Raw genomic sequence first — 13808 nt, 5'->3', positions numbered from 1 at the left:
TCCGAGCAGATTTTGAGACGAAGGTGAGCAATTTTCTGTAATCTTCGGCGACGGTGGTTTCCTGGTTAAAGCTTCTGTGAACCGGCGTTTGATTCAAAGCTGTGAAAACCGCTCCCAAAGTGAAGTGACACTCCGAGTTGCCGCGGCTACTGGCCATCGCGTGATTATGAAAAATAAGTCCGGCGACTTTCCATTCGAATCGTCTCAGCATGTGCCTGAGGGCTTCGCCTACCAGCCGATGAGAACCCATCATCCTGGTCAGGGTGGGGTAGTGCTCGCCCTTGTATCGAAAAGCATCGGCTTGAGCGCCAGCCGTCAACACGGGTATACCCCAAACCCCCGCGTATCGCGCGACCGGCGCTATCACGTACTCGCACACAGGACCCAGGAAGGCATCTGCGTTCAAAAAAATCCAGGCTATTCGAACGATCGATCCTCGTATCTCTGGATTGGGTATCGAAACCGTCGCCGTCGGAAACTTTCCCAAGACCGGCCATCGTCCGGTTTCGTTCAACGTAACCGAATTCGATTTACGCCGGAAAAAACTAAGCTTCGAGACCGAAAATATGCTCGTCACGAGTTCAGACGCTTAATCCGACGATTCAATTTCATTGGGAACTTCCACCCTCGCTTACCACGGTACTCTCTCGTTCCGCCTTTTCTTCTGTCTTTCCCCGACAGAAATAATCTACCCTTCCGTTTTCTTTCGGACCCAATTGGGAAAACGCTAATTTCGACTGATTAAATTCATATCGGCTGGTTTACAACCCATATCGAAAATTGAAGTTTCTCGACCCTGGCCAGATAAACGTGTAGCACTTGTTCGCGAACGAATTGGCGTAGGCTCGGTTGCTAAATAGATTAAGAAAAGAAAATGGATTACGTCGCTTTCGTAATGAACGGATCGAGTAATTCTTCGCTTCCAACGGAATACCTCCCGCGATTGGAAATATTTCGTTCCAATGGTCGAACGACGGATGACGAAGGAATCGGGATCAAGTATAGCCAAAACCGAGGATATCGACCAGGGTGTACCGATATCCATCGGCGAACATTTGGTGGCTAAACGTATACGACCAAGCGGATCGGAGATTACCGCTATACACGTCGCGTCGCGTCGGTGAATAGCAATCCTTAGCGATCGCGAACCCCACCAGCACGGATACACGGACGGATAGTTGTCCATTAATATCGCGCGATATTCTCCGTCTTCTCAGAGATACGTATGTAATAGCTTCGTTGCCCAAAGAGAATTCCAAGCTTATCGAATGCTCATCAGATAACGTTTATCTCGCTACAAAGACTACAAGTTGTGTTAGAACTACTTCGAAGCGATTACGCCGTTTCGAGTGGCATCGCGGCGTTGTCAGGCGGCGGCGTGTATCAGAGAGATTTCCATTGGAAACGGGAAAAATTGGATGAAATTTTTGGAAAGTAAATCTATTTAGAAACAGGTATATTCCTTAATTCCAATAGTTATTTAGACAATCGCCTTTGTAAGAGGAATTCTGCCTTAAAATTGCGCGCGAAAGAAAAAGCGATACCGCGCCATATGTTCTCGCCGATGCGACCACCGTATCCTTGTAAAAATATGACACGTTGGAACGGTCGAGGCGGTAAACATTGCCAAAGTACCGACACGGATAAAGCGTCGACAAATATACGAGACAACGCGGTCACTGTTGCAAAGGATGATTTTCAAAAGAGATGGAAATTTGAATTCGATCGAAAGCACCTGCGCTCCATCAAAACGAGTTGCTCCGAAAAGGGAAATGTACCTTTCGAAGCGTCGTGCAATTCGAGAACACTCTTGTTTCTCGCGAGCAACGAAACAAAGAACGTTTCTCTTATTTTGATCCTTTGAATTCGGAGCTGAAATTTAGATCCGCGAAAGTAGGTCGAAAGTAGAGATTGCAGCCGAGAATTTCCCAAATATCAGAAAGTACGATATCCATTTCTTCAGAATACACTTTGAAACATTTCGGAATTCCAGATTGCTCAAAAAAGTTGTTCCGCAGTCTGCCAAAAAAGTTTTGCAATCCGACTAAACATCGAATGAAACCGAAGGAATCGATGAACACGTCGAAACGAGTATTCGTGGTCGAAGGAATCGGGAGCCAAGCTGATGACTCCCGCGTGTTTCGATCGTGGCCGCTTTACTGCCGCCGTTCGCATAAACACAGCCTAATAACACAACTGCTATCTACGAAACGACGACGCGACGTTTGGAACGTCGGCGTCGACGGGAAACTTTGATTTCAACGATATTTCCTAGGATCTCGTTTTATTTGTTTTCACTCAACGGTAGGATACCAACGATTACGGTATAAACAACCTCCGAAGCCGGATTAATTCTAAATCGATTTCACGACACAATTATGAAATTGCTATTTCTGTTGCCACGGATTGGTAGTAATGCGAAGCTGTCGCGTCTAATTATTTTCGTACCGTCATACATGTATTTTCGTAAATTAATTTTAATATATAACCTATCCGCGTTAAAAGAGCATTTTCAAACGTGACGTATCCGAGATCCATTTACGAATCAATTTCATTCGATGCGAAATTTTAATTCTTGGGTAATGAAATCTGTTACGATTCAAAGTATGTACTCCGCAGTAGAAGCAAATGTATGTTTTCCACGTAGAACAAGGTAGCTTTTATCGCATTGTTTATGCAGGGGCTGTACCGTCGTTTCCAGCCAAGGGTTGCGTATCGTGTAAGAGGATTTCGTCGGTATACGAACGACGTATTTGGCGTTTGGCGTGGCAGAATTCCATGGAAAACTTCGCCGAGGACAGAACGGAGCGATTCCTCGTTTGATAGAACGAATCGCTTTGCGGGTAACCAACACGAAGAAAGACGGCGATTCGGTTAATTCGCGGAGGGAGCGACGATGCTGCGGTACGGGAGAACTAATTAAGCAGAATTGAAGAGATATTTAACCATCTCGAGGTTGAGGGCACAGAAGACAAGAGACGAGAAAAACTGGCGCGAAAGTCACAAGCCGGCCTTTGGTTGACTGACCGGCCAAGTCTCGACGCTGTCGCAGCACGTCGACTTCGCAGCTGCATGTCAACCACGACGACGACCACGACGACGACGACGACGACGACGACGAATATGACGTCAACTATTCGCTACGACGCACAGTGTGTTATTTTAGTAATCTAGCTTTACCGAATTAGCAACATGGTAATTTTCAAAAAATTTAATTTAATTGGTTCCTTTATGTTTTTCGTCTATCGTGACACGGACCTGGAATTATGTTATTAAAAATAAAATTATACATTCCTCGAGCTTGCCAATTCCTTTTTTTTTTTCAACAAATTCGCTGATGCACGTTTCTGCCGAGCACGTCAGTCATAAAATTATACGGTATACTCTTAATTAAAGTGTGAATAAAAAATTTTCATTTCCGGCTTTTCTAAATTCAAAAGAACGTTACGGAAGTACGCGTTAAAATGTACTCCAAAACAAGTTACCCTGCAACAATAGGAGTTAACGTGTAAAATATTTTATCAAATATAACGGATATAATTTCTGCTCGCTCTGGAAAGAGCGAGGATTAAAATGATAACTTGGCGAGACTATTTTGTTTCGGAACAAAGTAAAGCGTGGTTCGTAAATTGGCACATGTGGACGGTGCGGAACGTTAACGACGAAACGAGGCTCGATTAAACCGCGTCGACTAATCGGTCCCGAGACCTTCTTCGAGCCACAGCCGCGTGCATCAATTAATCGGGAAACTCACCTTTCGTTTATGGCTGCGGTTTGATTCGCGTGTGTCTTTGATCGCTATCAGAGATCGACGCGATTCCGCTTGATAAAGTCCTCGATAAAATTATCGATGACCAAGCGAAAGAAAGAAACGATGACGTATGCGCGTAAACAATTCTAATTATAGACACCGATAAGAATTGTGTCCGTCAACGAGGACGACCATGGATGCCTTTCTGACGAAATCGGTACTAGTTGGTACCAAACTCTTAGTTTGCTTTTTTACGAACCGACATTCGTTCGGAGCAGTGGTCACGTGCACTGTAACCACGGGGTGATAATACAGAGGAAAGGGCTGGAAGAGAGAGAGAGCCGTTGAAAACGATGGAAAATAGCGGATGACCTGCCGTCCGGTTGATGTAGAACTCGAATGCAGCCAAAGGCCCGTAAGTGCTGGAACATCGAGAGTCCCGGTGATCGACCTTTATGTTCCATCCTGGCAGAGGTCCTTTCGCGGAGCTGACAGCCCTCACCGCCAGAAGGACGGCTGGCAGCACCCTTGGCAGACTCTGCTCGTGTCGAGGATCGGCTGGCGCTATCACCGCCAACTTTACTGGCTCCCTTCTCACCGGCAATTGCGCTTCGATGCACTCTTTCGATGACTGCATCAACGTCGAAGCGCTCGCGGTCGTATTCGCGCTCGCGCTGGCACACATTGTCGTCAGAAGTAACGTCAACCTCATCGACGCGTTCCCGCCGCGTCTACACGATTTTCCTCGTCGCGTCGCCATCGCAACTTTCGAAACTCGAACTTTGACTCGTTCCTTCGTTAGCGATCGTCGCTTTTCAACCACGGTCGTACCGCGACGCACACCTCGGAAACCTTTTATCCCTCGCGTTTACGGGTCTGCGCGCCGATCCCTCGGGGCTCACGCCCACGCGTCCCGCTCGCATTTTGCACCCTTCCAGAAAAACGAAACACTGATTTCCTTCTTCTGGCCTGGAGTTGGACGTTATTTCGATGAATGTTTGAAAGATTATTTAACAAACGACTCTAGATGACAAATTATTTTCTTTTGTCACATATTTTTACATCGCTCGGTTATCGCGGTGCGGTCTTTGGGGACTCGAATCGACGCCGAAACTTGGACGAATTAGGTCGACGGAAGTTACGATTCCATTGTCCCGCGACTCGCAACGAGTAACTCGAACTAGGAAATAATATTACGCGTATATCGAATTGGTCGGTTCGAAGGAAACGGTTGGTTCGTATTGGAAATTTCTCCGCTTCCGTACCTCAGCCCTCCATCGCAATGCTTTCGAAACATTTTGGAAGACGTTTCTCGTGTGATATTCCAAACGATGTAAGACAAATACATCGAAAGAATAGAATACGCTGTTAAATTCCTAAGCGGAGATAAAAGGATCGTTGTAAAAGCGGAACAACTTTACGTTGAAACAAAGTTATCTCGCTAGACGACGACTTCTAAACAGTCGGATGTCCCGAGAATTCACAATTACCGCCTCGGAACGGGATCATGATTTTACGATGTACGTATCGGAATACCAATACTACGCTCGAGCGAATATTGAGTGCGAAACTCCTTCCCTTGGGTATAAACAAAGCGCGAAATGGTGTTAGATACGAGGCAAAATTCATAAACGATCAATTAGTCGATGCTAATCAGGCGAAATATTCGTGGACCGAACGATTTAACGGGCAGCTAGAGGAAATGCCCCTGGAGTGAATATAGAATTATAAAACTTTATATAACGCTTGAAATTACAAAGTTTTAAGTTCAAGCTGCGTAAAGTTAGTCAGAACTACGAGGATGTCAAGTATATTTTCAAAAGCAAACTCTTATTTCGATCAATGTTTTGGGAACTGGTTATTTCATTATTTGTGTGTGTTTCGTATCGCATGAACGGAAGATAAATGCATCGACATCGTGAACACGCGATTTATGGGTGAAGAGATGAATTTCCCTCGCATCGCGTCCATCGGTCAGAGGCATTCTTTATACAGTAAAACCTCGATTTAACGGATTACGAATATAACAAATTCAATTTTACAATTTTATGTCCGATGCATTACCAAATTACACGTCGTTTGGTTCTTCCCGGCGTTGTATTAAAATTCTATAATTGTCCGTAGACTATCGCTTCGATCTAGGACCTTTGCAGCAAATGTCTTTTTGGTATCATAATCGAGGAAACGTCAAAAGCGACGAACTGTTCTTCAACAAACACCTTCCTCGCTGATTATTTTATTGAATCGAAGTTTTACTGCAAAGATCCTCGTCGTTGCCGGTGCTTCAAAGTCACGATACATCTTCTACCAGGAAAGTCATTCAGCGGAGTTGTCTCTTAGACGAAAGCATTTTCTTTTCATAAACTACGACAAAGCACGTCGTAGAAAATACTCGTTACGGTAAGAGAGAGAGAGAGAGAGAGAGAGAGAGAGAGAGAGAGAGAACTTACCCTGAAAACGTACACCTTTGAAACTAACTTTTAATTGGCTAGGAGCTGCGAGAAAATCTGTAGAAATCGAATTATTCTCCTCCTTCGAATAAGCTCGATGGCGCGATCGAATGCGATCGCGGAACCTAGGGCTAGAGTCGTTCTAATCGATAATATTTTCTATGCAATTTTTACGCATACAGACACCAGTCGTTACACAATCGTATTAGGAATAAAAATGAGTCCACGGCGATATTTCTTGGTTAATAAGCGTCCACCGCGATGCAACATTTCGACCATTTCTAGTGGTTCTCCTCGGACATGGTTTCATCGCATCAACCCGCGGCAATTAGCAAGTTAAATACTTGGTCTCCGGATACTTTTCTTCTAGCCAGGAGTTACTTTATATGCAGTCGAACGAACTGTTGGAGATACCAAGGGATAGCAGGTTTTTCAAAACTTTCCGAGCGATAAAAAATGCCCGAGTAATACGTATTATTGATCGGTGTAATGGAAATGTAGTACTGGCAACTTAAAAACGTTAATTAAAGGCACGGGTCTCGTATAACACCGGTATTGCCTTTCGAAAAAGATAAATCCTCTTTCCCCGGTATCTCCAGTAATTTGATCAGCGGTGAACATAAATTTTCATCTAAAAACAACGGTATATTAATATAACACTGTGTCCTAGGAGCGACGCGAGGGATGATCGAAACGTCGCAACGTTATAAATGACTTTAACGAAGAGACGTCAACGTCGACCCAGCCATTAATTCGTATAAATATCATTGTTCTCGAGCGCGGTTGTTACTGTGGTTTTCGCAATGGTCGAAAGAAGTTGATCGATTAATCTTAGTTTTTCAAGGGTTACGTAGCTTTTGAAATAATTCTTTTTCCATTAACGAGGTTAACCACAGGTGCCAACTCAATTTTCCTTGCTTCCTACGTTTTCCACGGATTACCCAAGAAAATAATGATACTTTCAACGAAAAATCGTATGGCTCGCAAAAACTAGCGGATCGAACCGTGCGTTTGACGTGTTTGGTGTAAAAAATCGGCTTCACCGCCTCGACTTACGAACGGTATGCGAAGTTTCTCGTGCGTCGATCAGGAAAACCACGTGGAAGCAACGATGGGCAAAATTCTTAACTAGAGAACAAATTCTAGGAAAGTTAATTTACGGTTCGTACAAATCCATGACTTTAATATCAAAACGATTTTCTCTTATATCGCATTTAGATAATTCTGTTTTTTATCGTATATTATTGCCATTCCATTAGAAAAAAAAAAAGAAACAGAAAAATAAACATTTCTATTTCATAGTTTTACTTGCGAACTATATCATCTGCTCGATGTGCTTTATAAAATTCTGGTTAAAACTCGAAGCCAATTTTTATTATTACAGATGTATCGTTATAGTCCCCTCCGAGGGGTTATAGTCTTCCTTTTTTATTCGTTTCCACTTTTATTCGTTGTTTGTTATTCGACTGAAAATTTTGCCCATCTCCGCGCGGGAGGTGTCGTCGCGGAGTCGTCGAAACCGAGCTGTAAATCTCGAACGCTTCTTTTTCCTTCGGAAACGGTCCAAAGAAGACGAAAGTAGCCGCGAATTAAAAACCCGTCGATGTTTTGAAAAAGGAAAGGGCTTTGCGTCCGAAACGAGCGAGCGAGCGAGCGAGCGAGCTCGGGACGCGCGATTGAAACTGAGGCGGCTCGAGCGCTCGAGAGGAACCAGCCCGCTCGGAAACGGCGCCGATAGTCCTCTTCCTTTTCATCTTCCTCCTCGTGGTCCTACTGTCTTTCTCTGACCCCGACACACGTTTAGAGAAGCTTCTGCACGTACATGTTCCGCGTCGATCACAAGGATAGGTGCGAGAGCAACGGGAACGCATGCGTCCGATCTTTGCACGCCCTCCGCGTTATATGCACCACGTTTTCGACACCTTCGTCCCGCGTCCAACCATCTTCTCGCGATCGAATGTTTTTCTGGGAGTTAACGTTCACACGACAACATCGTGTAAACAAAGTCAATCGCCCAAACTTACTTATTTGTTCATCGAACGCGTATATATCTATTACTGTACGCAAGCGCACATATCTCACGAAATATATAAAAATGAAACAACAGCAACGGAAATTATGATTACACGAAAGAAAAGAAAAAGAGACGATTAAGAAATTTATCAAATTTATCAAATTCTAATGCGAGACAGCAGCTAGAAAATTCCGAAACGTCAAGTTTTTTGTCAGTGATTACTTTGCGTTAGCTCAACTAATACATTTTAATACAAATGTTAGTTACTTGCAAGTAAATAATCGAAAGGATTTATGTCGCAAATGAAAAACGGATCGCGCTCTAGGATAGCAAGAGCGCAGAGTTGCCGATTACCGACAGAAGGTATTTTCCTGGTTGCCAACGACGAGGCGGTACGTTCGTTCGAAGAACGCGGCGTTTATATACGGTACATAGATTAATTATCACCAGGCTAACGTTTGAACAGTTTTCATTCATATTTCAGTGAAATATTATTTTTTCGAACGAGAAAAAAAGAAATATTGTACGTTCCTCAGCGTTTTCAGTGGCCCGAAAAATTTCGACGTAACCCTCCGAGGGGTCGCGACACATACTTTAAGAAGCTGTGATTTATCGCTCCAGGAACGTCTCCCCTAAGAACGTTAAACTACAATATAGACTATTACGTGGGTAAGCAGAACGCAAACTCGGCCGAAACACAAGTACAAGAATTTGCTTCTAAATCTGCTAAGAAAATTTTGTTTGTCTTTACTTGGCAATTTATGTTTCTCGACACTGGTACTCTACATCCATTAATATTTGTTTCGCGATACAAGTTTCTCAAACTATTGGTTTGTTATACTATTATAATTTGTCCGCGCTCGGAGACAATGATCGTCGCGTCGAATTCTTATCTGAGAGGAGAGAGGGACGAGCGTGGGCCCGGTCGAACGGGGAATCCTTGTAACGGTTTGCACAGATATCGATCGCGAACGTATTTTTCGTTTTCATCGAGGAAATGTATAAATATAGCCGTTGTGACGCGTCGAGATGCATCTTATGGTTACAGAGCAATAATAGAAACGCCTCGGTTCGACGATAACGAAGCCCGATAACGCGTGCGGAACAATGCGAGGAGATTAGGTGCACACAATTGCACGAGTGGTCTATCCTTTCGAGCGAAGCGAAGCATAGGGCGCAACCCGAGAGACGATTTGTTCGCCTAATTACGGATCATTCCTCGTGCGACGTATCGTACCTTCGAGATCAAACGAAATTTCGAATGGAATGAAAAACAATGTTACGAGACAACGAGAGACATAAATCGCGGAACGTAATTAAAAATATCGAGTGAACGTGTGAATTAAATCTGAAATCGAAGTATATAAACAAACGGTAAACGAGTTTTTGAAAGACTGTATTTAGGGCTTCCCGAAGCCCCGTAATTCTGTTTTCGAGAACTCGATAACGCGCGCACATGAAATCACAGGCGAGCACGGAAGCCCGAGTCGATAGCACCCGGAAGAAGAAAAAGGAAGGGTAAAGGGGATGTTAAAAGCCGAGAATTACTCTCGACGTGATCGATGCCCTTAATGTAGGCGCGTGTACAGTGTACATACCCGACGTACACACGGATCCGTGCGTATGCACGTACGCGCGAGTTACGTTCGTGCGCGAGGCATCAGCGCGCGAATCGGAGCTGTCGTTAAATTTGCGTAGCAATTTTCGGAGTCCCCTTTTAACGTCGGTTCGATTAACCCCGACGCGAGCAACGATAATCAAAAGTACTCTACGAACCGAAACGTTGAGATAAAAAGCGGAGCAAAAATTACTGTTCGTCGCTAATCTTTGGCTGCGCTCCTCTTATCCCTAATGTCCTCCAAGCAGAACCCCTTTTTTCTCGATCGCTCGTAATTTTTCTATTTCTCTATTGCAACAATATACGTGATCCAAATAAAAATAAGATAAAGTAAGAACATCGTGTTACAATTTATAGTTAGATTTGATTTTTGCGAGGAGAATAATCGGAGGACGTTCGACGCGTTTGTAAAATTCGTAGCGACGGTTAGTCGGCGGAACTTATTCAAGTCGAAAATAGACAAACGAGGATAGAAAAATGACAACTTACCGCTGTACCAGTTGCCCACGTGATTCCGCAACGCATTTGGATAACTTTCTTTGGTAGATTCAAGATCAAAATTACCAAACGTGATGTTTGGCTGTGTCTTGATAAATTCCACCATGGACTTCATCATAAGCTGACAAGTGTGTTTACCGGCTACAGAAGTCTGCTCGTTGGTGGCGTAAACCAGATGCACCCTCCGCCATTCGTAGCTGGTGGCGGAACGTTTCGAGACGTTAGACACGTAAAAACGTAACAAACTAACGGCTCGAGGCGCTACGGAGGAAGCGAAACACAGATACGTACCGATTCATCAGACTGACGAAAAACCTAGCGACATCCCTGAAAGCCAAGCTTCCGATCCTAGTCGTCATAAAGTACTCGTTTTCGCATGTTGTCTTGTTTTGTGTAAAGTCGTAGGTGAATCCACCGGTAGTGATCAAAGGTGCGCCAAAAAATTTCACCACTCTGCCGACGGCCGCTAAAACGCGTTTCATTTTATTTCATTCTAGGATCGAACTTTCGGACGGCTTACCAACGCAATAATCGCAAGCTGGTCCGAGAAAGAGATGCACACAGTTGGAGAAGCTGTCGATCGCGGCGATCTGAGCGTACGTCGCGTCGCAGTGGTCGTCCTGCGGATGAAGCGTCAACTTCAACCGGGGGGGTAGCAAGCCTCGCGATCGAGCTTCGTCGATGGCCAAATCTAACATTGAGAAATAATGAACGATAACGTTAACGATGATGTTTGAAATAAAAGGAGCAGTGATTTCTAGTAGACGCAACAAATTTTACAGATCTCCACGAAATTTGTTCGAAACGGTATCGGTGTCGTATCGATCGATCCTCGAGACTAGAAATTCCCAACTTACCGAGGACTGGGAGGACCTTGGGCAAGGAAATATCGTAGCTAGAGTTCGCTGGGAGAATGACGGCGATCCTGAGCTCGCAGGAAACGTCACCAGTGCTGTTCCTCTTGCAAAGAGCTTCGCAACTGCGAGGCAATTGCACCTCGCGACAGGTCAGCTCTCCGTTCACAGGACACGCGAACCACACGAACCACAGGAGCCACGCGAACCTCGTCAGGACGATCCAATTGGTACCCATGTATGCGTGCAGCTGGTTTCGCGTGGACGCGTTCTCTTACGACTTTAAACGAGACCGACTTGCCACCACCCCAAACTCTTTGACGACGAATCGTTCGCTTCGGATCCGGTACCGGCCACCCGGACGCCTCGCGACGAACCAAGCGTCGTCGCGTCCATTTTCATTCGATCCACCCGATACGCGCACCGATCGCCTCGCTCTTGGACCCTCGCATCGCCCAGAGATGCGCAAAATTCTTATTTCGATAAATAATTCAATTTCGAAGAACCAGGGATACAGGGCGAAACAGGAAACGATACTACTCGTTTCTGCGTTGTAATCCAACAAACGAGTAACGATGATGAACAAAAAAACAATAAAAGTCGTGTCACTGGCAATCACTCTTCACTTACGATAACGCGCTTACAACCGAGACGCTTATGCTATCAGTGCTAAAAATGCTTGAAAACAGTGATCGTGTACGGGTACGGAATCAATAATATTACGTTACTCCGTAAAGTTCACGGATACACTCGATATACTTCCTCGATACCGAGGAAAAGATTGTTCGGGTGTCCGATCACTGGAACGCCGCGACGTTTTATTCGTTATCTATTATTCGAATAAAATTTTGCCAATCTCTGGCGCCACCAATGGCGATTCTACGTAGATTCCACCACCGGATCACCGCACTCTTTCGAATCAGAACCGAACTCGGTACCATCGACACGATTCACCCTCTCGGACGCGTATTTGCTACGCTTGCTCGATTCCTTCTGTTCGTTTGTAAGGTTCACCGTAGCGTTTACTCGCCGACTAAAATGAGTAAATAAATAAAAACTTTTCGTCGCGTATCACGAGCGGACGTTCGACCGGAAACACGATTCGGAGCTAAACGAACGCATATTCATCGCGATACTATGGCAGATCTTTCGTTAAGAATCGATGTGCCGCTAGATAACTATTCTTAGACGTTAGGCACTCCAAGTAACACGCGTTTTACGCGGGTAGGTGGCGAGGGGCCGTTCGAACGCCTCGAGGTTTCCTCTCGAGTCGCGATCGTTCCGTTGGGCGCTTCGTAGGGCGCTCGCGGGATCCTTGATCGAACGATCCGATATCGAGGACGAACCGGTCGACCACCGATCGTTTATCGGCGATACTAGCGTAACTTTGTTCGTCGATGTTCCGGCTGGACGACGGAAAACGCGAAAATGGAAACGCAAACGGAACCAGGAGCAACAACGGCAAGTGTCGCGAAAGCGGAAGAGACGCGCGTCACCGAGATCGAAAAGAGTACTGACACTTCGTTCGATGATCTTGAGCCGCATTGCCCACTCACAAACACGTAAGTAGATTTCTCGTTGGCTCGTGTCGCGTTATCGCTGATTTTCTATCGCGTCGATTGATAATAGCTATCGAAAGCCTCGTCGCGCGTACCTGTCGCCTCCCGCTTCTTCTTTGAACGCTTGGAGGGTTTATTATTCGAACGATGCTCGTTCTTCGCGCATGCACGTACCGTGGAAACTCCTGTCCCGGGTCGTATATTCGAAAGGATTCTATTATTCTCTAATCGATCGTCGCCGTCTTTGTTTCGTTGCCTCGTACAGTGAGTAAAAAAAGTATCGACACCCTCGCTTTTATTCAAATATCTTTACGTATCAAAGTAATATACCGATGCAAATTAAAAACCCTGCTGACCTACGACATACGAAAGTACCCCATACCTTTTTCAATTTCAACGAATATATTTGAAGAAAGGTAAATGAGCCGATACTTTTTTTACTCACTGTACGAACTACGATACTTTTTCGTAGCGCCGAATTGAACGACCGTATCCTAATTGAGTTCGATCTTTGAAGCTCCTGATGTGTAGGTACGCGTCCCTCTTGTCCAAAGGTCCAACTGCCGAAAAATAACGGGAATTTCCATTCGTCGAACCGAATTTCAACCGTTTTTCAAAGATCCTCTTTGCTTATGCGTTTCCGCTGCGACGAGGACGACTAGACGCGATGACGCAGACAAGAGGTCGCGCGATGGCTAGTATGTAGCGAAATCTGCGAAACTATGATGTTTCCAATCGGCTTTCAAACATTCGAAAATTATGACCCATAATTGTTTACGTATCGCGTCCAAGTTTATCGATTTATCGTCGAAACGAAACTAACGTCGGAACCAACACGAGAATTTACGCATTTTCTTATCGATAACGGTCAAGTTTTAAAGTAATTGTAAAAAACATTTCATAGAATTATCGATTAGAAATTGATTACAGTGTCTAAACGCTCGAAAAACTCTGCAACAAACTATCGATTCGATGGCTCGAGGTCTTCTACTCTATCCGTCGTCGTAATCGAAACGCTTATCGTTTTTTTGCGACGATCTATTTTCAAATTAGACTGAATGTTA

General features: G+C 44.7%; 1 protein-coding gene across 3 annotated transcripts in view; it reads right to left on the bottom strand.

The window, feature by feature from the left end:
* The window catches only part of LOC128875620 (atrial natriuretic peptide receptor 1-like), a 28199-nt gene extending 15549 nt beyond the window's left edge, over positions 1-12650 (bottom strand). The window contains exons 1-4 of one of the 3 annotated variants that reach the window (XM_054121358.1): positions 11189-12650; positions 10852-11022; positions 10623-10797; positions 10323-10528 (exon numbers count right to left, since the gene is read on the bottom strand). In XM_054121358.1, coding sequence (XP_053977333.1) covers positions 10323-10528; positions 10623-10797; positions 10852-11022; positions 11189-11423 — 787 coding nt within the window. In that variant the 5' untranslated portion in view covers positions 11424-12650. Of the gene's footprint in view, positions 397-4123; positions 4808-7257; positions 7301-10322; positions 10529-10622; positions 10798-10851; positions 11023-11188 lie in introns of those variants that run through there. The other 2 variants (XM_054121359.1, XM_054121360.1) reach the window with 2 other exon arrangements.
* Positions 12651-13808: the final 1158 nt, after the last annotated feature.

The sequence above is a fragment of the Hylaeus volcanicus genome, chromosome 4, assembly GCF_026283585.1.
Source record: "Hylaeus volcanicus isolate JK05 chromosome 4, UHH_iyHylVolc1.0_haploid, whole genome shotgun sequence".
NCBI lineage: Eukaryota > Metazoa > Arthropoda > Insecta > Hymenoptera > Colletidae > Hylaeus > Hylaeus volcanicus.
This window is presented reverse-complemented; position numbering and strand designations above follow the sequence as displayed.